We start from the raw sequence: 26,438 nt of genomic DNA on the forward strand, positions 1-26,438 counted from the left end.
TGTAGGGCTCTCTCTCTATTTGGTCTGTCTGTAGGGCTCTCTCTCTTTCTATTCTGTCTATCTGCGGGGTTGAGTCTCTCTCTCTATTCGGTCTGTCTGTAGGGCTCAATTAGCTAGACTACGAGTCTCTTTAGCTAACAATCCACTCCTTGCCACTCCTTGTCATTGCCAAAGAGACTGGCCTTTCAATCTTAGCGTTTTTCTTTTTCTTTCTAAACAGCCTGTAATTCTTAACTGTATTTCTTCCATTCAGTTCAGTCTATGACGGAAGCCTGGCGTGAAGACATTTCAACATCATGTCCAGACAATAAAAGGCTACAATGATCACCCGTGCCTGGCAGCCAAACGTATAGGTGTCCCCATAGGTCTAATATTTAAATGGAGGAAATGTGATCCTAATCATTGTTTTGAGCCTCCACGGTAGCCATCCCTCCTAATGAATAGACTCCCCATCCTGCTGCTGTGAGCTGCAGAGGACAGTGAAGTTGCACTTGATACTGTATGTGTTTATGGATGAGAAAGGTGAACTTGCCCATTTCGCGGGGAATGGGGATTCCCTGCTTTGCGATCTGTTTCCTACGTCAACAGCCAGGATTTCATTGAATAGGCCTAGGCACTATACTTTTATTTATTTTTAAAAATGTAATTAAACCGACGCATTTGCCGGTTTTCAACTTCAATTCACAGGAACGAAACGTGATTAAGACAAAAAAACAGAGTTTAAATTAACTAAAATGGTGTTTTTGGTTTATGTCAGTTTCATTGTTTTTTTTATGCTATAAATGGCTTTTTTTATGGTTATAAGTGATTACATTTACTGGAAAATGTTGTCTTTTGCAATTCTGAGTAATTAAGGATATACACTTTATTCAGTACTACTGCAGTTGCTAAATAATTCCGATAGATGACAGCATAAGGCCACAAATGAAATTTTGTCCCTGGATACACCACTCCCCTCACATGAAAAATCCTGCGTCAGACAAAGATATTGTTTTGTCTCTGGCTTACAGGTCGCCTGAATTCACTGTAGCATACAAATTGTGTATTAAATTCACTGTAGGCTAGCATACAAATTGTGTATTAAATTCACTGTAGGCTAGCATACGAATTGTGTATTAATAGCCCAGGCTTTTTCTTTTACAGTCTTGTCTCATCGCTTCAACTCCCGTACGGACTCGGGAAGGTCGAGAGCCGTGCGTCCCCCGAAACACGACCCGACTGCTTCTTGGCACCAATGTGTCGGAGGAAACACCATACACCTGGTGACTGTGTCAGCATGCACTGCACCCGGCCCGCCACAGGAGTCGCTGGTGCGCAATGGGACAAGGACATCCCTCCCCTAACCCGGACGACGCTGGGACAATTGTGCGCCGCCCCATGGGTCCTTCGGTCGTGGCCAGCTGGACTCGAACCCAGAATCTCTAGTGGCACAGATAGCACTGTGATGCAGCGCCTTAGGCCACTTAGACCACCACTCTGCGCCACTCGGGAGGCCAACTTACACAACTCTGTCTTCACTATTCCCTTCTTGAGCAATTCTCTACATTATATTATATTATAGCCTAGCCCAATGTGTCCCAGAAGTAGCGATATAGTTTGGTCTCTTACTTTGAACAATATATATTTGAGGAAAGAAGCACCTTGCTTACTGGATATATTACAATGTTCACAATGAATGGCGAGAGCTTCTCTGATGTGCTCCCATTGGCTGTGCCCAACGTTGATGTTTATAATGAAATGTATTACGTCAGAATGCCCAATGTTAGTATTAAGAATTAAGGAACGTTTTCCTGTCAGTCTAATTTGCATAAATATTGTGATTGGATGATAGCGGTGAGGGTTATTTAATCAGGATCAAATTCTCTGATCTCCTTGAGCTCATTATTGAGAAAATGTTCATATTTGAAGAGTGATGAAAGGCTAGTCTTTTTAGTAAATGACAAGGCGTGGCTAGGAATGTGGAATGTTAGCCTGGGTATAAGTCTCTTTAGCTATGGTTCAATGACTCTCACCAGGAAGTGAGGTAGCAGTAGAACTTTAAGAACCGTTGCCTTGGATACATCTATCATTACCTGATTTTAGATTCCATTTCAGACCTCAGCTCCCTCCCCCTCATTAGATCCTGCCTCCTCAGGGGGAACTGAAAGGAATACATGAAAGACCTGGGTGAAAGCAACATGGCGGAGGTTCCACACACCACACAGCCTATTGATTGGTGTTTCCACCTATCCTGTCCTTTCAGACCTCAGCTCCTCCCCCTCATTAGATCCCGCCTCCTCAGGGGGAACTGAAAGGAATTACATGAAAGAGGTTCCACACACCACACAGCCTATTGATTGGTGTTTCCACCCATCCTGTCCTTTCAGATCTGTGAACTGATAGAAGAGGGTGGGGCTAAGGGGCATGGAGGGGAGGGGCTGCAGTTTAAAGTTCCTGAATACTTGATCTACTGATGGTATGTCTGCTATGACAACGGGCTGTTCAGACTGTACTCGGGCCTGTACTGACATGTGTGGCTGTAGCTGTAGGGTTGCTTGAAGCCACAAGTTCCTCCACAGAGCAAGACTGATGACAGAACACTGTGGATATATAGTACCAGTCAAACATTTTAGAACACTTACTCATTCAAGGGTTTTTATTAATTTTTACTATTTTCTACATTGTAGGATAATAGTGAAGACATCAAAACAATGAAATAACACAAATGGAATCATGACGTAACCAAAAAAACTGTCAAACAAATATATTTTAGATTTGATATTCTTTAAAGTAGCCACCCTTTGCCTTGATGACAGCTTTGCACACTCTTGTCATTCTCTCAACCAGCTTCATGAGGAAGTCACCTGGAATGCATTTAATTTAACCAGGTGTGCCTTGTTAAAAGTTAATTTGTGGAATTTCTTTCCTTCTTAATGCATTTGAGTCAATCAGTTGTGTTGTAACAAGGTAGGGGTGGTATACAGAAGATAGCCCTATTTGGTAAAATACCAAGTCCATATTATGTCAAGAACAGCTCGAATAAGCAAAGAGAAACGACAGTCCGTCATTACTTTAAGACATGAAGGTCAGTCAATATGGAACATTTCAAGAACTTCTAAAGTTTCTTAAAGTGCAGTCACAAAAACCATCCAGTGCTATGATGAAACTGGCTCTCAGGAGGACCGCCACAGGAAAGGAAGACCCAGAGTTACCTCTGCTGCAGAGGATAAGTTCATTAGAGGTAACTGCAGCTCAGATTGCAGGCCAAATAAATGTTTCACAGAGTTCAAGTAAGTGACACATCTCCAACATCAACTGTTCAGAGGAGACTGCGTGAATCAGGCCTTCATGGTCAAATTGCCGCAAAGAAACCACTACTAAAGGACACCAATAATAATAAGAGACTTGATTGGGCCAAGAAACATGAGCAATGGACATTAGACCGGTGGAAATCTGTCTTTTGGTCTGATGAGTCCAAGTTTCAGATTTTTGCTTCCAACCGCCGTGTCTCCGTGATCTCCGCATGTGTATTTCCTACCGTGAAGCATGGAGGAGGTGTGACATTGTGGCGGTGCTTTGCTGGTGACACTGTCTGATTTACTTAGAATTCAAGGCACACTTAACCAGCATGGCTACCACAGCATTCTGCAGCGATACGCCAATCCATTTGATTTGTGCTATCACAAATGCGCTATCATTTGTTTTTCAACAGGACAATGACCCAAAACACACCTCCAGGCTGTGTAAGGGCTATTTGACCAAGAAGGAGAATGATGGAGTGCTGCATCAGATGACCTGGCCCTCCACAATCACCCGACCTCAACCCAATTGAGATGGTTTGGGATAAATTGGACTACAGAGTGAAGGAAAAGCACCCAACAAGTGCTCAGCATATGTGGGAACTCATTCAAGACTGTTGGAAAAGCATTCCTCATGAAGCTGGTTGAGAGAATGCCAAGAGTGAGCAAAGCTGTCCTCAAGGCAGAAGGTGGCTACTTTGAAGAATCTAAAATCTATTTTGATTTGTTTAACACTTTTTTGGTTACTGCATGTGTTATTTCATAGTTATGATGTCTTCACTATTATTCTACAAAGTACTAAATAGTTAAAAAATAAAAATACATATTTTTTGAATGAGTAGGTGTGTCCAAACTTTTGACTGGTACTGTATATATGTAGACATGTAACCGGTTCTGTGCTGCACCGCTGTAGCTCTGCGTTGTGTGTGGTTGATTGACACTATAGACGTGGGCTGTGGAGATCAGGTAGTTTTAATTCAACATAATTCACTCTCTGCATCCTGCATCTACATCCAAAACGAAATAAAACATTTTTAGAGCCACATTATGTTCTGCGAATCGTCACCTCTTTCTCTCATAGTGCATCAAAATGATTTTAGAATACAAAAATTAGTACAGCCTCTCCTTATTATGCATCAACACATAACATATTTGACAAAAAAATAATAAAACCACATACCTGCATCCAAAAGGAAATCAAACATTTGTAGAGCCACATTATGTTCTGAGAATCGTCACCTCTTTCTACAACAGATGCACGATAGGAGGGTCTGGGATCATTCGAGGAGCTGGCCATCGTTCACACATACAATAAAATAGCCTGCTATTAACCACATGTTGAATTCAGAATGTTGATATCATCCTAAAAAGTACAATTACAAGTGCATCTTAACAATACCATCCACTTATGAGTAACCTCTAAATATACAACATTATTCATTGAACAAAACACTGTGTGAATGACTTTGTGCTTAAAAGAATCAAAAGTTTCTGAAGACAGAAAAGGCGCGCCTACCTCTCATAGTGCGTCAAAATGATTTGAGCACGAGCACGCAGGGCAAAACGTAAGTACCCACTCCCCTTCTCCCAGGATGCAGCATAATGACAGATCAACACGACATATTAATATATGAAGCTGGTGAAATACATAGTACTTTAACAACTGTTACATACACAAATATATATATTATACACTACATTAAATCAATATTTATACTTTGTACATTTTGAATGAATAGCAGGACAGAAAATAATTGTCCAATTCACGCACTTATCATGACCCTGGTCATCCCTATTGCCTCTGATCTGGCGGGCTCACTAAACACAAATGTTTCGTTTGTAAATCATGTCTGAGTGTTGGAGCATGCCCCTGGCTATCCGTAAATGTAAAAAAAAAAAAAAAAAAAATAAAATGGTGCCTTCTGGTTTGTTTAATATATGGAATTTGAAATTATTTATACTTTTACTTTCCATACTTAAGTATATTTTATCAAATACATTTACTTTTGATACTTAAATATATTTAAAATCAAACACTTTTAGACTTGAACTCAAGTAGTATTTTACTGGGTGACTTCCCCTTGAGAAATGTTCTATCAAGGTATCTTTACTTTTACTCAAGATTCACAATTGGGTACTTTTTCCACCACTTGGGCCAGTAACCGAAAGGTTGCTGGATCAAATCCCGAGCTGACAAGGTAAAAATCTCTCTCTCTGCCCCTGAACAAGGCAGTTAACCCACTGTTCCCCCGTAGGCCGTCATTGTAAATAATAATTCGTTCTTAACTGACTTGTCTAGTTAAATAAAGATTAAATAAAAATAAATACATTGAAATTATTATATTTGTATTTAAAATCACTTGGAGCTGATTTCCTGGTGTTTTTACAGTCTATTATGTTTATTTGTTTTGCTCATTAAAACTTGGGGGCCAAATAAAACCACCCGTGGGCCGCCAGTTGGGGAAACGTGGTTTATACTTAAAGTCCAGTTGGGGTGGTACTGCAACATATTGACCAACAGCCATTAAACCCGACCAAACAAGGACAAGTCCTGTTGCGCTGCGGGAGTCGGCGAACAGGAAGTTCCGGGCAGGCGTCAGCCATAATGAAAGCGCCAGAACTGTTCTCTGAAGACGATAGCTTTTATGTCCGTTTCAAATGTATTACTAAAAGGTATGTCATTGCACGTTTAAACTTTATAATATCGAAAGAACGTGTCAGGTCATAAATCCGTCAAGTTATTATCGCGTTTGTTAATAAAGGTTTTATGACGTGTTATTGTTGTGCTAAACCGAATGAAGAACGTGCTAAAACATATATTGTTAGTCATATAACGTTAGACTTTGGGGTTAATTTACATTATTTCGTCAATGTAATTTAATAAAGAATCAATTGATTTGAGATTTCTGAGTTCGTTTGACATGTTTATTATTCTGATTATTACCATATGTTAATGAGCTGGTAAAATGGCGGCGCCTCTCGGTCTGAGTCAATAGACTTGCAGGCTGTGCGGCTGCACCAGAGAGACAGTTTCAGGGTTGTTTTACTGTTTACAAGCAGAATGTCATGTTCATCTGATTTCTACATGTCACTGTAACAATATTCACACACATTCAGTTGTTTCTATATTTATCTATAGTTGTTACTATGGTGTGAATGGGAAATACAATCGTTTTTTTGTGGGTGAAATAAGTAGAAAATAGTCCATCAAACAAACTGCAACCTTGTATTAAACGTTTATTTAAGTAAATGTAGGTAGTCTACTTTATTTTAACTGCACTTAAGGAGTGAACATTATTTACGATAAGGACCTCTGAAAGGAAAATGGATGCCCGTCAACAAAATATACATTGAACTTAACCCCCCTGAATGCTTGCTTTTTTTCAATAAAAGAGGCCCGGTGTGTGGAGGAACAGTATATTTTTGGGGGACTAGGCCTAATCAACAATAAAATCACAGCACAGCCATTGGTTATACAGCATTAAACGCGTTTGGGATTAACACGTGTGGGTTGGAATAACCTTTTGCAGTATTTACACCCTCCCAGCAACTATCATAGAAATACAGTATAACTTTGCTCTGTGCTTCCTCCCAGCATGCACTTGGTATTCTATAGGCTATGGATCATTTGATTGACATCACACTAAATAGCCTATAGTCCCACTTGATATTGTCCAGCAGAGAATCAGAGATGAGGGGAGGCATCAGCCACACATTGATATATTTAAGTGATAAGGTCAGAGGGGGTTTGTTATATGTCCAATATACCATGGATAAGGGCTGTTGTGGAGGGCCTGGATACAGAATTATTGCTATTATAAACTGGTTACCAATGTAATTAGAACAGTAAAAAGGAATGTTTTGTCATACCCGTGGTATATGTTCTAATATGCCATGGCTGTCAGCCAATCAGTGTTAAGGGCACAAACCATCCACCAATTACAAATGACAGGACCCTCTTCTGGACTAGATTAAAACAATACTCAACCCTCCCCTTGACTGACATTGAAAAAGCATAACCCTCATTTTCCTCCAGGTAACCATTCTGTACACTTAGATTCTGTACATTTATATCTCTTATGTTGGGTCATTTAAAGTGTGAACTTTCTGTCTAATAAGAATTAATGTTTTGCTCTCAATGTTTAACTACCTGATCTGTTGAAATGAGATGATTGATCAAGAAAAATACATTTTTAGAGAATATAGAACCAGAACTGTTAAGACAATAACTTTGTGTCCGTATCTCTTTATTACTACAGACCGACTCAGATTAAGTCTGAGGCTGGTAACATCAACAGTGAAGACAATCCCAGCCTGCCACTCTCCTTCCACACTGAGTCCAAACCTATAGTCACTGGGTCCTGATTGTAACAGTGGAGCCCAGTTTGCACTGCAGGATCCAGAGATGGCATCAGTGAAGCTGGAAGACTGCAGTCAAACACTGGAGCTGAATGTCAACATTAAAGATGAAGAAGAGGAGGAGAAGATTAGGACAACTGTTAGTCATGGTAACAGCAGGTTCTATCTATCTATAAATTATCTTCATAAATTAGACCTCCTTAAGTTATGACCAGTCTATTGATAGGTTGACTTCTGTAATTCTGACAACACATCCCTGAACAACTGAGTTATCTGGAGTGATCAGAGTGTAGACTAAAGAAGTGTAGACAAACTGCCAGTGAGTTCAAACTGTTACTAACCCTTGTCAGTGTTTTGAAAAGTTTAACCCTTGTGATAGTGAGTGGAGGATGATATGAAAAGTCTGAGTTACCAACCCTTGTGATAGTGAGTGGAGGAGATATGAAATGAGTCTGTAGTTACTAACCCTTGTGATAGTGAGTGGAGGATGATATGAAATGAGTCTGTAGTTACTAACCCTTGTGATAGTGAGTGGAGGATGATATGAAATGAGTCTGTAGTTACTAACCCTTGTGATAGTGAGTGGAGGATGATATGAAATGAGTCTGTGTGGAGGATGTTACTAACCCTTGTGATAGTAGTTACCAACCCTTGTGATAGTGGAGGATGATATGAAATGAGTCTGTAGTTACTAACCCTTGTGATAGTGAGTGGAGGATGATATGAAATGAGTCTGTAGTTACTAACCCTTGTGATAGTGAGTGGAGGATGATATGAAATGAGTCTGTAGTTACTAACCCTTGTGATAGTGAGTGGAGGATGATATGAAATGAGTCTGTAGTTACTAACCCTTGTGATAGTGAGTGGAGGATAATTATGAGGAGATAGTGGAGGATGATATTGAGTCTGTACTGTAGTTACACCCTTGTGATAGTGAGTGGAGGATGATATGAAATGAGTCTGTAGTTACTAACCCCTCCTTTTGCCTTCGACTGTTACCAGGGTTCTGGTCAATTCTAGATATTTTGGGAAATAGACTGAAATTACAATTCTCTTCAAACCTTTTCATTTAGGAAAATGTGGAATTGGAATTTGGTTTACTTTCTGAATGGACTGTTATTTAAATGGAATTGCCCCCAACCCAGACTGTTACCCACTTTTAGAATAGTTTTACTCCCCTGTATTGTACAGCCTACTGATATGAATACATATGTCACTCGGTACAGACAGAAGAGGACTGGCCACCCCTCAGAGTCTGGTTCCTTTCTAGGTTTCTGCCTTCTAGGGAGTTATTTTCCTAGCCACTGTGCTTCTACATCTGCATTGCTTTGCTCTTTGGGGGTTTATTATATATTTTATTACATCTGCATTGCTTTGGGGTTTTAGGCTGGGTTTCTGTAAAGCATTTATACATGTCAAATGTATTTTTTTATGAAATATCTTTTACATCAGCAGTTGACCACAAAGTGCTTCACATAAACCCAGCCTAAAAACCCCAAAGAGCAAAGCAATGCAGATGTAGCTTCATAAAATACATTTGACATGAATAATCACACCAATTGACTGGTTCTTCTGATGTTGTTCACACAGGAGAACATGTTGAGACATTCTCTACATCCAGAGAGCAACAGCAGGAAGATCACAGAGCCAAGAGTTCTCATCACTGCCCACATTGTGAGGAGATTTTCCCAATTATTACAAAACTAAAATTACACCTAAAAATACACACAGGAGAGAATCTGTATTCCTGTACTGACTGTGGAAAGAGATTCACAACATCAAGGGCTCTGACACTTCATCAGAGAGTGCACACTGGAGAGAAGCCTTACTACTGCTCGTACTGTGGGGAGAGTTACTCTCAACAGAGCAACTTCAAAAAACACCAACGTCTACACACAGGAGAGAAGCCTTACTCCTGCTGTGACTGTGGAAAATGCTTTACAACATCATCTGAGCTAACAGTTCATCAGAGAACACACACGGGAGAAAAGCCTTACATCTGCTCTGACTGTGGGAAGAGTTTCTCCCACCTGTGTAACTTTAAAGCACACCAACGTATACATTCAGGAGAGAAGCCGTACTCCTGCTCTGACTGTGGGAAGAGTTTCTCCCGATTGTATACCTTAAAATCACATGGACGTACCCATACAGGAAAGAAGCCTTACTCCTGTTCTGACTGTATGAAGAGTTTTTCTCACCAGGGTAGCTTTAAAGCACACCAACGTATACATACAGGAGAGAAGCCTTACTACTGCTCTGACTGTGGGAAGAGTTTCTCTCAACAGAGCAACTTAAAAACACACAGACGTATACACACAGGAGAGAAGCCTTACTACTGCTCTGACTGTGGGAAGAGTTTCTCTCAAGAGAGCAACTTAAAAACTCACCAACGTAAACACAAAGGAGAGAAGCCTTACATCTGCTCTGTCTGTGGGAAGAGTTTCTCTCTACAGAACCAATTAAAAACACACCAACGTATACATAAAGGAGAGAAGCCTCATCAGTTCTCTCAGACCAGCTGAGATTAAAATTTAGTGATGGAGTGATTTTTATCTGATTGCTTGACTTGGACTGAAATAGGTGCCGGCACTTTATATTTAGCTTCAGGACCTCCACAATACTTTTGAGCTCATCTATAACAGGAACAGGAGCTCAAGCAGTAGAACATTTGAGGGCCTGGTACTCCGCTCTGTTAAGTTCCTGCCCAAGTCAAGCGCCGGAACTCACAACATGTATCAGATAGAGATGGTGTGATGATCAGTCACCATTAGTTTGGGGGGTTGGTTTTATTACATAGTTACTTGTTTAATGATACACAGTCTCTGAAACGACAATATGTGTTTATTAAATTGTCTTTTAAAACTAGGTTAGTTATTATAGTTATTCATCATCAATGGGTTTGGATAATTGCATTCAGTGGCATTACTAGTCCTGTGTTTCGGGGCTTCAGCCCCGGATGTTTTAGGCCCCACACTTTGGATGGTAAAAAATATATATACTGTGTATCCGTAAAGTATTCAGACCCCTTCCCTTTTTCAATTTTTTTTTTACATCCTTATTCTAAAGTTTGATAGTGAAATTTCGTGCAAATGTATTAAAAATAAAAAAACAGAAACCTTTCGATATTCAGACCCTTTTCTATGAGACTTGAACTTGAGCTCAGGTGCATCCCTTTTCCGTTGATCATCATTGAAATGTTTCTACAACTTGATTGGAGGCCACCTGTGGTAAAATCAATTGATTGGACATGATTTGGAAATCAAGCACACACCTGTCCATATAAGGTCCCACAGTTGACAGTGCATGTCAGAGCAAAAACCAAGCCATGAGGTCAAAGGAATTGTCAGTAGATCCTGAAACAGGATTACGTTGAGGCACAGATCTGGGGAAGGGTACCAAAACCTTTCTGCAGAATAGAAGGTAACCAAGAACACAGTGGCCTCCATCATTCTTCAATGGAAGAAGTTTGGAACCACCAAGACTCTTCCTAGAGTTGGCCGCCCGTCCAAATTGAGCAATCGATGGTCACTCTGACAGAGCTCCAGAGTTCTTCTGTGGAGATGGGAGAATCTTCCAGAAGGACAACCATCTCTGCAGCACTCCACCATTCAGGCCTTTATGGTAGAGTGGCCAGACGGAAGCCACCCTTCAGTAAAAGGCACATGACAGCCTGCTTGGAGTTTGCCAAAAGGCACCTAAAGGACTCTCAGACCATGAGAAACAATATTCTCTGGTCTGATGAAACCAAGATTGAACTCTTTGGCCTGAATGTCAAGCGTCACGTCTGGAGCAAACCTGTCACCATCCCTACGGTGAAGCATGGTGGTGGCAGCATCATGCTGTGGGGATGTTTTTCAGCAGCAGGGATTGAGAGACAAGTCAGGATTTAGGGAAAGGTGAACGGAGCAAATTGCAGAGAGATCCTTGATGAAAACCTGCTCCAGAGCACTCAGTACCACAATGACCCTAAGCACACAGCCAAGACAACGCAGGAGTGACTTCGGGACAAGTCTCTGAATGTCCTTGAGTGGCCCAGCCAGAGCCCAGACTTGAACCCGATTGAACATCTCTGGAAAGACCTGAAAATAGATGTGCAGCGACGCTCCCCATCCAACCTGACAGAGTTTGTGAGAATCTGCAGAGAAGAATGGGAGAAACTCCTCAAACACAGGTTTGCCAAGCTTGTAGCATTATACCCAAGAAGACTCGAGTCTTTAATCACAGCCAAACGTGCTTCAACAAAGTACTAAGTAAAGGGTCTGAATACTTATTTAAAATGTAATATTTGAGTATTTAAACAAAGATAAATCTAAAAACCTGTTTTTGCTTTGTCATTATGGGGCATTGTGTGTCGATTGATGAGGGGGAGAGACTGGCCAGTCAGTAAAGCGCCTCATCCACCACCACTAACAAACCTTGAACCAACTGCTAAACAAGGTAGCGAATCAGGAGAAAAGGATAATAAAATGTATTCAGACCTGGAAATAGGAGTTTCCTTTCACATGATACAGAGGGAGAACTGATGTACAGGATTTCCCATTTGCACGTAAGTTGTTGAATAGTTTAAACTGTTGTAGTGAATGTTGATTTTTTTAGCAACCCATTATTGACTGACAGGTTCAGGTTGTCTCACTACACTGAACAAAAATATAAAATGTACATGTAAAGTGTTGGTCCCATGTTTCATGAGCTGAAATAAAAAATCCCAGAAATGTTCCAAATACACAAAAAGCTTATTTCTCTCAAATGTTGTGCGCAAATTTGTTTACGTCCTTGTTAATGAGCATTTCTCCTTTGCCATGATAATCCATCCACAGGTGTGGCATATCAAGAAGCTGATTAAACAGCATGATCATTACACAGGTGCACCTTGTGCTTTGGACAATAAAACACTACTTTATTAAAATGTGCAGTTTTGTCACAACACAATGCCACAGATGTCCCTCAAGGTTTGTGGTTGGCTTGCTGACTGCAAGAATGTCCACCAGAGCTGTTTCCAGATAATTTAATGTTAATTTCTCTACCATAAGCCGCCTCCAGCCTCATTTTCAGAGAATTTGGCAGTTTGTCCAACCGGCCTCACAACCGCAGACCACATGTAACCACGCCAGCCCACGACCTCCACATCCGGCTTCTTCACCTACGGGATTGGCTGAGGGGGTTGCTGAGGAGTATTTCTGTCTGTAATAAAGCAATTTTGTGGGGAAAACGTATTCTGATTGACTGCGCCTGGCTCCCAAGTGGGTGGGCCTTTGCCCTCCAAGGCTGCATCCCTGCCCAATCATGTGCAATTCATAGATTAGGGCCTAATTAATTACATTGAAATAGACTGATTTCCATATATATTAACCCAGCAAAAAATAAACGCCCCTTTTTCAGGACCCTGTCTTTCAAATATAATTGGTAAAATTCCAAATAACTTCACAGATCTTCATTGTAAAGGGTTTAAACACTGTTTCCCATGATTGGTCAATGAACCATGAACAATTCATGAACATGCACCTGTGGAATGGTTGTTAAGACACTAACAGCTTACAAGCAATTAAGGTCACAGTTATGAAAGCTTAGGACACTAAAGAGGCCTTTCAACTGACTCTGAAAAACACCAAAAGAAAGATGCCCAGGGTCCCTGCTCATCTGCGTGAATGTGCCTTAGGCATGCTGCAAGGAGGCATGAGGACTGCAGATGTGACCAGGGCAATAAATTGCAATGTCCGTACTGTGAGATGCCTAAGACAGCGCTACAGGGAGACAAGACAGGCAACGGATCGTCCTCGCAGTGGCAGACCACATGTAACAACACCTGCACAGGATCAGTACATCCAAACATCACACCTGCGGGACAGGTACAGGATGGCAACAACAACTGTCCAAGTTACACCAGGAAGGCACAATCCCTCCATCAGTGCTCAGACTGTCCACAATAACCTGAGAGAAGCTGGACTGAGGGCTTATAGGCCTGTTGTAAGGCAGGTCCTCACCAGACATCACCGGCAACAACGTCGCCTATGGGCACATACTCACCGTTGCTGGACCAGACAGGACTGGCAAAAAGTGCTCTTCACTGACGAGTCGCGGGTTTGTCTCACCACAGATTTGCGTTTATCGTCGAAGGAATGGGCGTTACACCGAGGCCTGTACTCTGGAGTGGGATCGATTTGGAGGTGGTGGGTCCATCATGGTCTGGGGTGGTGTGTCACAGCATCATCGGACGGATCTTGTTGTCATTGCAGGCAATCTCAACGCTGTGCGTTACAGGGAAGACATCCTCCTCCCTCATGTGGTACCCTTCCTGCAGGCTCATCCTGGCATGACCATCCAGCATGACAATGCCACCAGCCATACTGCTCGTTCTGTGCATGATTTCTTGCAAGTAGAGGAATGTCAGTGTTCTTGCATGGCCAGGGAAGAGCCCGGATCTCAATCCCATTGAGCATGTCAGTGAGCAAGTTGACAGTGAGAGGATGTTTATTTTTTTGCAGAGTTTGTGTGTATATATATATATATGTGTGTATCTTATATATACAGTTGAAGTCAGAAGTTTACATACACTTAGGTTGGAGTCATTAAAACTCATTTTTCAACCACTCCACAAATGTCTTGTTAAACAAACTATAGTTTTGGCAAGTCGGTTAGGGCATCTACTTTGTGCACGACACAAGTCATTTTTCCAACAATTGTTTACAGACATATTATTTCACTTATAATTCACTGTATCACAATTCCAGTGGGTCAGAAGTTTACATATATTAAGTTGACTGCGCCTCTAAACAGTTTGGAAAATTCCAGAAAATGATGTCATGGCTTCAGAAGCATCTGGTAGGCTAATTGACACCATTTGAGTCAATTGGAGGTGTACCATTGGATGTATTTCAAGGCCTACCTTCAAACTCAGTGCCTCTTTGCTTGATCAGCCAGGACTTCATAAAAACATTGTAGACCTCCACAAGTCTGGTTCATCCTTAGGAGCAAAATCCAAACGCCTGAAGGTACCACGTTCATCTGTACAAACAATAGTACTCAAGTATAAACACCATGGGACAACGCAGCCGTCATACCACTCAGGAAGGAGAAGCGTTCTGTCTCTAGAGATGAACGTACTTTTGTGCGAAAACTGCAAATCAATCACAGAACATCAGCAAAGGACCTTGTGAAGATGCTGGAGGAAACAGGTACAAAAGTATCTATATCCACAGTAAAACGAGTCCTATATCAACATAAACTGAAAGGCAGCTCAGCAAGGAAGAAGCCACTGCTCCAAAACTGCCATAAAAAAAGCCAGACTACGGTTTGCAACTGCAAATGGGGACAAAGATTGTAATTTTTGGAGAAATGTCCTCTGGTCTGATGAAACAAAAATAGAACTGTTTGGCCATAATGACAATCATTACGTTTGGAGGAAACAGGGGAAGAATACCATCCCAACCGTAAAGCACAGGGGTGGCAGCATCATGTTGTGTGGTTGCTTTGCTGCAGGAGGGACTGGTGCACTTCACAAAATAGATGGAATCATGAGGATGGAAAATTATGTGGATATATTGAAGCAACATCTCAAGACATCAGTTAAAGTTAAAGCTTGGTCGCAAAAAGGGTCTTCCAAATGGACAATGACCCCAAGCATACTCCCAAAGTTGTGGCAAAATGGCTTTAAGGACAACAAAGTCAAGGTTTTGGAGTGGCCATCACAAAGCCCTCACCTCAATCCTTTAGAACATTTGTGGGCAGAACTGAAAAAGTGTGTGCGAGCAAGGAGGCCTACAAACCTGACTCAGTTACACCAGCTCAGTCAGGAGGAATGGGCCAAAATTCACCCAACTTATTGTGGGAAGCTTGTGGAAGGCTACCCAAAACGTCTGACCCAAGTTAAACAGTTTTAAGGCAATGCTACCAAATACTAATTGAGTGTATGTAAACTGACCCACTGGGAATGTGATGAAAGAAATAAAAGCTGAAATAAATAATTCTCTACTATTATTATGACATTTCACATTCTTAAAAATAAAGTGGTGATCCTAACTGACCTAAGACAGGAAATTTTTACCAGGATTAAATGTCAGGAATTGTGAAAAACTGAGTTCAAATGTATTTGGCTAAGCTGTATGTAAACTTCCGACTTCAACTGTATATATATATATATATATATATATATATATATTAATAGTCGGGAAACAGGAAGTTCCGGGCTCCAGACACAATGAAGTCTGCGGAACTGTTCTCTGAAGACAGTAGCGTGTGTGTCCGTTTCAGAAGTATTACTAAAGGTATGCAATAGCACGTTTAAACTGTCTAATATCGAAAGAACATGTCATCATATGTTAGGTAACAAATCCGTCAATGTATTATCGCGTTTGTTAAAGGTGTTATGACGTTTTAGTTTTGTGCTGAACCGAGTGAGTGAAGAACGTGATTAAATATAATTTTAGAAGTCACATTTAGCTAGCTAAGGTTAGACTTTGGGTTTGTCAGAGTGAATGGATGTACATTATTTCGTCGATGTAATTTCATAAAGAATCAATTGATTTGAGATTTCTGAGTTCGTTTGACATGTTTATTATTCTGATTATTTCCATATGTTAATGAGCTGGTAAAATGGCGGCGCCTCTCGGTCTGAGTCAATAGACTTGCAGGCTGTGCGGCTGCACCAGAGAGACAGTTTCAGGGTTGTTTTACTGTTTACAAGCAGAATGTCATGTTCATCTGATTTCTACATGTCACCGAAACAATATTCACACACATTCAGTTGTTTCTATATTAATCGATAGTAGTTACTTTGGTGTGAATGGAAAATACAATATGTTGTGAGTGAAATAGTGGAAAATAGTACATAGTTATGTCTCAAACTGCAACCTTGTATTAATTGTTTATTTAGTCATTTATGCATTAACGTGAATTTGAGGAAGTCTGCTATAGCTTATCTGCACGTAGAGGGAACATGTTTAATAAGGGTTACATGGAGAAAATATCTGAAAGGAAAATGGAGGCCGTCCTGTCAGCAACATATATTAGACATAAACCCTCCATGAACGGGGCTGCGGGCCAGAAGGTCGTGGGTTCGCAGACCACCGTGAACAAGAGTAAGGGTGGATAGATTCATGGAATGATTTCATCATAAAATATATCTATCATCGTATTTGCAGGTCTGAGGGGGAAGAAAAAGCCTTTTTATAAACATTTCATACAAGTCTCTGTCATTTTACGTATTAGCCAAATGTTTTTTAATACCACACAGGCTAAGAATGGAGAAAGGCCTACGTGTTCATCTCCATATTTCTCCAATGCCAAATCAGTGTTTCTTGTTTGCAAAGAAATTGTCCCGGTTTGCAAATAACTAAATCAGAGACCATCTGACATGATTGGTGGGCGGGAGGTCCAGTATAAACACAAACTTGCTTCCTTGACAACAGCTCTGCTCCGTTAAGCGCTAGAAGTATAAAAGCCCAGATGTCTGCAGAGGATGCATCTGCAGTCAGATATCGGATTGACCATCCAGTCTTTTAGCAGAGAAATGTAAAGCTCTAACTGCTGGCTACTCTCATTCTTTGTCTTTAACCCAACAAGCATTTCCATAAAAGCTGTCTGATACTGATTATTGGAGGACCAAAAAGCCAATACCGATTAATCGGCCGATTTTTAAAAAATTTAAAAATATATATTATTTGTAAAAATGACAATTACAACAATACTGAATGAACACTTATTTTAACTTAATACAATACATCAATAAAATCAATTTAGCATCAAATAAATAATGAAACATGTTCAATTTGGTTTAAATAATGCAAAAACAAATTGTTGGAGAAGAAAGTAAAAGTGCAATATGTGCCATGTAAGAAAGCTAACGTTTAAGTTCCTTGCTCAAAACATGAGAACATATGAAAGCTGGTGGCTCCTTTTAACATGAGTCTTCAATATTCCCAGTTAAGATGTTTTAGGTTGTAGTTATTATAGGAATTATAGGACTATTTCTCTCTATACCATTTGTATTTCATTAACCTTTGACTATTGGATGTTCTTATAGGCACTTTAGTATTGCCAGTGTAACAGTATAGCTTCCGTCCCTCTCCTCGCTCCTCCCTGGGCTCGATCCAGGAACACAATGACAACAGCCACCCTCGAAGCAGCGTTACCCATGCAGAGCAAGGGGAACAACCACTCCAAGTCTCAGAGCGAGTGACATTTGAAACGCTATTAGCGCGCACCCCGCTAACTAGCTAGCCATTTCACATCGGTTACACCAGCCTAATCTCGGGAGTTGATAGGCTTGAAGTCATAAACAGCGCAATACTTGACGCACAACGAAGAGCTGCTGGCAAAACGCACGAAAGTGCTATTTGAATGAATGCTTACGAGCCTGCTGCTGCCTACCACCGCTCAGTCAGACTGCTCTATCAAATCATAGACTTAGTTATAACATAATAACACACAGAAATACGAGCCTTAGGTCATTAATATGGTCGAATCCGGAAACTATCATCTCGAAAACAAGATGTTTATTCTTTCAGTGAAATACGGAACCGTTCCGTATTTCATCTAACGGGTGGCATCCATAAGTCTAAATATTCCTGTTACATTGCACAACCTTCAATGTTATGTCATAATTACGTAAAATTCTGGCAAATTAGGCGGCCCAAACTGTTGCATATACACTGACTCTGCATGCAATGAACGCAAGAGAAGTGACACAATTTCTCCTGGTTAATATTCCCTGCTAACCTGGATTTCTTTTAGCTAAATATGCAGATTTAAAAATATATACTTCTGTGTATTGATTTTAAGAAAGGCATTGATGTTCATGGTTAGGTACACATTGGAGCAACGATACGCACCACATCGATTATATGCAACGCAGGACACGCTAGATAAACTAGTAATATTATCAACCATGTGTAGTTAACTAGTGATTATGATTGATTGTTTTTTTATAAGATAAGTTTAATGCTAGCTAGCAACTTACCTTGGCTTACTGCATTCGCGTAACAGGCAGTCTCCTCGTGGAGTGCAATGAGAGGCAGGTGGTTAGAGCATTGGACTAGTTAACTGTAAGGTTGCAAGATTGAATCCCCCGAGCTGACAAGGTGAAAATCTGTCGTTCAGGGAACGAGGCAGTTAACCCACCATTCCCTGGTATGCCGTCATTGAAAATAAGAATGTGTTCTTAACTGACTTGCCTAGTTAAATAAAGTTGTAAAAAAAAAAAAGTAGGCCAAACCAAAAATACGGATTTCCGATTGTTATGAAAACTTGAAATCGGCCTAATTAATCGGCCATTCCGATGAATCGGTCGACCTCTAGTTTAAACATCTTCTATTGTACAGAAAGTAAATAGCTTAATAAATTGGTAGCGACATAATTAGATTAGAAAGTCTTTTTTGTTTGTCTCCTGGGCTATAGAAGGTTGTAGCTCAGCCTCAGAATGTCAAAGAAACAACGTAACTTCTTTCCTGGTTATTTTACAGCCTGTTTCTGGCGTAAAGCAGCGCTGACCAAAACACTGTTACAGATCTCTTTATATCATCAGATCAGTTTGATTTTCTTCATGTTATCTAACAAGTGGGGGCCTGTGCTTTTTGACAGCATCTTCACTAAAAGAGGCCTATGGCATAACCCCTCAAGTGGAGTCTGGGTTTTAACTCAACAGCCCTTCACTGACATTCACTGACATGGAGGTAGGCTATTTAAAGAGTGTATGGTGAGTGTGCGGTAGTCCATGCGCAAGATTGTGTGTATTTTTGGGACTTGGCCTAATCAACAAAAAAAATCTGAAGAAACCTTTCGCTCTCTTCCTCACAGCACAGCCCTCACAGCACAGCCATTGGTTAGGATAGGCCGACACAGCACAGCCATTGGTTAGGATAGGCCGACACAGCACAGCCATTGGTTAGGATAGGCCGACACAGCACAGCCATTGGTTAGGATAGGCCGACACAGCACAGCCATTGGTTAGGATAGGCCGACACAGCACAGCCATTGGTTAGGATAGGCCGACACAGCACAGCCATTGGTTAGGATAGGCCGACACAGCACAGCCATTGGTTAGGATGACACAGCACAGCCATTGGTTAGTATAGGCCAACACAGCACAGCCATTGTTTAGGATAGGCCTACACAGCACAGCCATTGGTTAGGCAGCACACAGCAAAAAAAAAAAACGTTTTGGCTCAACAAGCATAGAGCAGGCCGTTTCTCAGGGTTGGAATAGCCTTTGCAGTGTGTAATGCAGCCTAGTATATTTACACCATCCCAGCAACTATCCTAGAACCATATTATAACTTTGCTCTGTGCTTCTCCCAGCATGCACTTCGTATCCTATAGCCCAGGACTCTCCAACCCTGTTCCTGGAGAGCTACAGCCCTGTAGGCTTTCGCTCTAACCCTAATCTAGCACACCTAATTCTATAAACTGAACCAATGGGGTTGGAGTTAAAACCTACAGGAGGGTAGCTCTCCAGGAACAGGGTTGGAGTTAAAAACCTACAGGAGGGTAGCTCTCCAGGAACAGGGTTGGAGTGAAAACCTACAGGAGGATAGCTCTCCAGGAACAGGGTTGGAGTTAAAACCTACAGGAGGGAAGCTCTCCAGGAACAGGGTTGGAGTGAAAACCTACAGGAGGGAAGCTCTCTAGGAACATGGCTGGACAGCCCTGCTTTAGCCTATAGACTATGGATCATTTGATTGACATCACACTAAATGGCCTATAGTCACACTTGATATTGTGGCCCAGCAGAGAATCAGAGATGAGGGGCGGCATCAGGCACACATTGATATATAGCCAATCAGCGTTCAGGGCTCAAACCACCCAGTTTATAAAGCCTAATAAGCAAGTAATTGTCAAACACTGAGAAATATTGACATGTCATCAATTACAAATGACATGACCCTCTTATGGACTAGATTAAAACAATACTCAACCCTCCCCTTGACTGAAATTGAAACAGCATAACCCTCCCTCATTTTCCTCCAGGTAACCATTCTGTACATTTAGATCCATCTCTTATTTGTGTTATTTAAAGGGTGAATTTTGTCTAATGTTTTGAATGAAGGTTTTGTTGGCAATGCTTAGCTACCTGATCTGTTGAAATGAGAGAATTGAACAACAAAAAATCTAATATCTTTTGAGAAGTAAAGCACCAGAACTGTCAAGGTTGTTTTCTGCTTCTCATTATATCTACAGGATGACTTGAATTAAGTCTGAGGCCGGTAACATCAACAGTGAGGACAAACGCAGCCTGCCTCTCTCCCTTCCACACTGAGTCCAAACCTACAGTCACTGGGTCCTGATTGTGACAGTGGAGCCCAGTTTGCTCTGCAGGATCCAGAGATGGCATCAGTGAAGCTGGAAGACTGCAGTCAAACACTGGAGCTGAATGTCAACATTAAAGATGAAGAAGAGGAGGAGAAGATTGGGAAATCTGTTAGTCATGGTAACAGCAGGTTCCTCATAAGTTAGACTGGGTCATAAGTTAGACTGGGTCATAAGTTAGACTGGGTCTAACGCTAGGAGAGAGGAGACTAAAGAAGTGAAGTAGACAAACTGCCAGTGTTTTAAAGTTCTATGAAATGAGTCTGTAGTTACTAACCCTTGTGATAGTGAGAGGAGGAGGATTCTGGGTAATTATTTTCACCCCTTTAGCCTTAGACTGTTGCCATGGTTCTGGTCAATTCCATATCATTCAGGAAATACACTGAAATTCCAATTCTCTTCAATGCTTTTCAATTAGCAGCATTTGGAATTTGGTTTACTTTTTGAATTGATTGGAATTGAAAAGGAATTGACCCCAACCCAGACTGTTACCCACTTTTAGAATAGTTTTACTCCCCTGTGTTGTACAACCTACTGATATGAAGTCATATGTCACCCGGTACAGACAGAAGAGGACTGGCCACCCCTCGGTTCCTTTCTAGGTTTCTTCCTATGTTCCTCTGTTCCTGCATTCTAGCAAACCTACTCATTCAAGGGTTTTTCTTATTTTTTTACTACTTTCTACATTGTAGAATAACAATGAAGACAAACTATGAAATAACACATGGAATCATGTATTAACCAAAAAAATAGAGTTAAACAAATCTAAAAATATTTTATATTATTCAAAGTAGCCACCCTTTGCCCTGATGACAACTTTGCACACTCTTGGCATTCTCTCAACCAGCTTCACCTGGAATGCTTTTCCAGCAGTCTTGAAGGAGTTCCCACATTTGATGAGCACTTGTTGGCTGCTTTTTTTTTTTTTTTTTTTTTTGAGTGGGCAGGTTGATGAGAGACAGTCAATGTTTCACACGTTATCCAGATAATGACGGTTAGCACTTGGTGGTCTATAGCAGCTTCCCACCAGAATGGGCTTTAGGTGAGGTAGATGAATCTGTAGCCGTATTACTTCAACAGTATCTAACATGAGATTGTCTCTAATCTTTACAGGAATGTGGTTCTGAATATAAACAGCAACACCTCCCCCATTGGCATTTCTGTCTTTTCTGTAGATGTTATAACCATGTATTGCTACCACTGTATCATCAAAGGTATTATCTAAGTAGAGTTTCAGAGATAGTCTAAATATGAATGTCATTTGTAACTAGCAAGTTATTGATATCATGAACCTTGTTTTTTAGGTTACATATATTAATATGGGCTATTTTTAGCACTTTTATGGGTTGCTTGATTGTTTTTAATGCTTTACTGAGAAGCTTATCAGGTAGAATTACTTATATTATGTACATTGGAGATGATAGTGCTGTGAGCTGCACAAAGTGGTCTTCTTACTAGGGCACACCGGTAGCCATGCTGGTTAAGTGTGGCTTTGAATTCGAAATAAATCACAGACAGTGTCACCAGCAAAGCACTCCCACACCACCTCCATTGCTTCACGGTGGGAACCACACAAGCAGAGATCATCCGTTCACCCACACCACGTCTCAGAAAGACACGGCAATTGGAACCAAAAGGACAGACCAAAGGACAGATTTCCACCGGTCTAATGTCCATTGCTTGTGTTTCTTCGCCCAAGCAATTCTCTTCTTCATATTGGTGTTCTTTAGTAGTGGTTTCTTTGCGGCAATTTGACCATGAAGGCCTGATTCACGCAGTCTCCTCTGAACAGTTGATGTTGGAGATGTGTCTGTTACTTGAACTCTGTGAAACATTTATTTGGCCTGCAATCTGAGCTGCAGTTACGTCTAATGAACTTATCCTCTGCAGCAGAGGTAACTCTGGGTCTTCCTTTCCTGTGGCGGTCCTCCTGAGAGCCAGTTTCATCATAGCACTGGATGGTTTATGTGACTACACTTTAAGAAACTTTCAAAGTTCTTGAAATGATTGAGTATTGACTGACTTTCATGTGTTAAAGTAATGATGGACTGTTGTTTCTCTTTGCTTTATTTCAGCTGTTTTTGTCATACTATGGATGGTATTTGACCAAATAGGGCTCTTCTGTATCCCACCCTTACCTTGTCACAACACAACTGATTGACTCAAACGCATTAAGAAGGAAATAAATTCCACAAAGTAACTTTTAACAAGGCACACCTGTTAATTGAAATGCATTCCAGGTGACTTCCTCATGAAGCTGGTTGAGAGAATGCAAAGCTTTCATCAAGGCAAAGGGTGGCTACTTTGAAAAATCTAAAATATATCTTCACTATTATTCTACAATGTAGAAAATTGTAAAAATAAATGAAAACCCTGGAAGGAGTAGGTGTCCAAAGTTTTGACTGGTACTGTATATCACACCAACTGACTGGTTCTTCTGATGTTGTTCACACAGGAGACCGTGTTGAGACATTCTCTACATCCAGAGAGACACAGCAGGAAGATCACAGAGCTAAGAGGTCTCACCACTGCCCACATTGTGAGGAGAATTTTCCAATTCTATCAAAGCTAAAAGTCCACTTAAAAATACACACAGGAGACAATCTGTATTCCTGTACTGACTGTAGGAAGAGATTCACAACATCAAGGGCTCTGACACTTCATCAGAGAGTGCACACAGGAGAGAAGCCTTACTCCTGCTCGTACTGTGGAAAATGCTTCACAACATCCTCTGAGTTAACAGTTCATCAGAGAACACACACTGGAGAAAAGCCTTATATCTGCTCTGACTGTGGGAAGAGTTTCTCTCACCTGTGTAACTTTAAAGCACACCAACGTATACATGCAGGAGAGAAGCCGTTCTCCTGCTCTGACTGTGGGAAGAGTTTCTCTCAACAGAACCATTTAAAGTCACACCAACGTATACACACAGGAGAGAAGCCTTACTTCTGCTCTGACTGTAGGAAGAGTTTTTCCCACCTGTGTAACTATAAAGCACACCAACGTATACATGCAGGAGAGAAGCCGTTCTCCTGCTCTGACTGTGGGAAGAGTTTCTCTCAACAGAACCATTTAAAAGCACACCAACGTATACACACAGGAGAGAAGCCTTACTACTGCTCTGACTGTGGGAAGAGTTTCTCTCGATTGGATACTTTAAAATCACATGAACGTATACATACAGGAAAGAAGCGTTACTACTGCTCCGACTGTAGGAAGAGTTTCTCCCACCAGGGTAGCTTAAAAAAACACCAATGTATACACACAGGAGAGAAGCCTTACTCCTGCTGTGACTGTGGAAAATGCTTCACAACATCATTTGATCTAAAAGTTCATCTGAGAACACACACTGGAGAAAAGCCTTACATCTGCTCTGACTGTGGGAAGAGGTTCTCTCAACAGAACCATTTAAAAACACATCAACGTATACACACAGGAGAGAAGCCTTACTACTGCTCTGTCTGTGGGAAGAGTTTCTCTCAACAGAGCAACTTAAAAACACACCAACGTATGCATAAAGGAGAGAAGCCTTACTACTGCTCTGACTGTGGGAAGAGTTTCTCTCAACAGAGCAACTTAAAAACACACCAACGTATACATAAAGGAGAGAAGCCTCATCAGTTCTCTCAGACCAGCTAAGATTAAAATCACTCCCATCACTCAATTTTCATCTCATTGCTTGACTTGGACTGAAATAGGTGCCGGTACTGTTTTGTATTTAGCTTCCACTACATACATCATTCATAAGTAAATTATCTGTTATAAAATATAAATTGGTATGTGTTATTCACTGACATGTGGACTTAAACTTCATTGTGTTCTGTGACATTTTAATCACTGCGTTGTAGAGATGATCTCTTTATCTATTTATGTTGCTATTGTGAGGTTGACACACGTCTAGCAGATTTAATTAGTCTGTCATAGGTTGTTATTCTATTCGTATTATACGGTAATTCATCAGTTCTGCCCCACAAAGGAAAATGTCAATAAACTCAGTGATGTACTTTATGGTCTGCGGATTCAGTTTGTTCTAGTTTCATGGTTAGTTTCATAGTTTCATAGTTAGTTTCCATGGTTAGTTTCCATAGTTTCCATAGTTAGTTTCCATGGTTAGTTTCCATAGTTTCCATGTTGTTGGATAGTCAGGTGTTGCTACACTGTTATTAACATTACAATAATTATCAAATTGCATCTGTCAATAGTTCTTTCTTTTTTTTACTACTACAGAATTTTTCAGTTTCAGAGAAGTATTTTTAACTATTGGACAAGTAAAAAATAATTTGGACAAGTGGCAAGAAAAGATCATGTCCAGCCCTGACATACTTAAGAAGGTGCAAACTGCACTATATATACTAAAGTATGTGGACACCCCCTTCAAATTAGTGGATTTGGCTATTTCAGCCACAGCCGTTGTTGACAGGTGTATAGAATCGAGCACACCGCCATGCAATCTCCATAGACAAACATTGGCGGTAGAATGGCCCTTACTGAAGAGCTCAGTGACTTTCAAAGTGGCACCGTCATAGGATGCCACATTTCCAACAAGTCAGTTTGTCAAGTTTCTGCCATGCTAGAGCCGCCCCAGTCAACTGTAAGTGCTGTTCTTGCGAAGTGGAAACGTCTACAAGCAACAACGTCTCAGCCGCAAAGTGGCAGTGCATAAAAATCGTCTGTCCTCGGTGGCAACACTCACTACCGAGTTCCAAACTGCATCTGGAAGCAATGTCAGCACAAGAACTGTTTGCCTGGAGCTTCATGAAATGGGTTTCCATGACCGAACAGCCACACACAAGCCTAAGATCACCATGCACAATGCTAAGCGTCGGCTGGAGTGATGTAAAGCTCGCCGCCGTTGGACTCTGGAGCAGTGGAAACGCATTCTCTGGAGTGATGAATCACGCCTTACCATCTGGCAGTCCGACGGACGAATCTGGGTTATGGCAGATGCTAGGAGAACGCTACCTGCCCGAATGCATAGTGCCAACTGTAAAGTTTGGTGGAGGGGGAATAATGGTCTGGGGCTGTTTTTTATGGTTCGGGCAAAACCCCTCAGTTCTCGTGAAGGGAAATCTAACACTACAGTATACAATGGCATTCTAGACAAGTCTGTGCTTCCAACTTTGTGGCAACAGTTTGGGCAAGGGCCTTTCCTGTTTCAGCATGACGATGCCCCGTGCACAAAGCGAGGTCCATACTGAAATGTTTTTGTCAAGATCGGTGTGGAAGAACTTGACTGGCCTGCACAGAGCTCTGACCTGAACCCCATCAAACACCTCTGGGATGAATTGGAACGCAGACTGCGAGCCAGGCCTAATCGCCCAACATCAGTGCCCGACCTCGCTAATGCTTTTTTTGCAAGCCTCCGCAGCAATGTCCCAACATCTAGTGGAAAGCCTTCCCAGAAGAGTGGCTGCTCTTATAGCAGCAATGTCCCAACATCTAGTGGAAAGCCTTCCCAGAAGAGTGGCTGCTCTTATAGCAGCAATGTCCCAACATCTAGTG

At 41.2% G+C, this 26,438-nt stretch overlaps 1 protein-coding gene across 3 annotated transcripts; it reads left to right on the forward strand.

Annotated features, from left to right (window-relative positions):
• The first annotated feature begins 5,851 nt into the window (after positions 1–5,851).
• Positions 5,852–24,942, forward strand: LOC121844574 (zinc finger protein 239-like). Of its 3 annotated transcripts, XM_042314843.1 has the most exons (5): positions 5,856–5,951; positions 7,538–7,786; positions 9,228–9,698; positions 23,779–24,036; positions 24,373–24,942. In XM_042314843.1, exons 2-5 carry the CDS (start codon positions 7,684–7,686, stop codon positions 24,573–24,575), a joined length of 1,035 nt encoding a protein of 344 aa, XP_042170777.1. In that variant the 5' UTR covers positions 5,856–5,951; positions 7,538–7,683; the 3' UTR covers positions 24,576–24,942. The 3 variants fall into 3 exon arrangements, with proteins under 3 accessions (XP_042170775.1, XP_042170777.1, XP_042170776.1); XM_042314841.1 differs by having other exon boundaries at positions 5,852–5,951; positions 23,779–24,942; XM_042314842.1 differs by lacking the exons at positions 5,856–5,951; positions 7,538–7,786; positions 9,228–9,698 and adding exons at positions 15,829–15,898; positions 19,212–19,303; positions 20,808–21,057 and having other exon boundaries at positions 23,392–24,942.
• The last annotated feature ends 1,496 nt before the right edge of the window (positions 24,943–26,438 follow it).

This window comes from Oncorhynchus tshawytscha, unplaced genomic scaffold, assembly GCF_018296145.1.
Source record: "Oncorhynchus tshawytscha isolate Ot180627B unplaced genomic scaffold, Otsh_v2.0 Un_contig_120_pilon_pilon, whole genome shotgun sequence".
In the NCBI taxonomy this organism is placed as follows: Eukaryota; Metazoa; Chordata; class Actinopteri; order Salmoniformes; family Salmonidae; genus Oncorhynchus; species Oncorhynchus tshawytscha.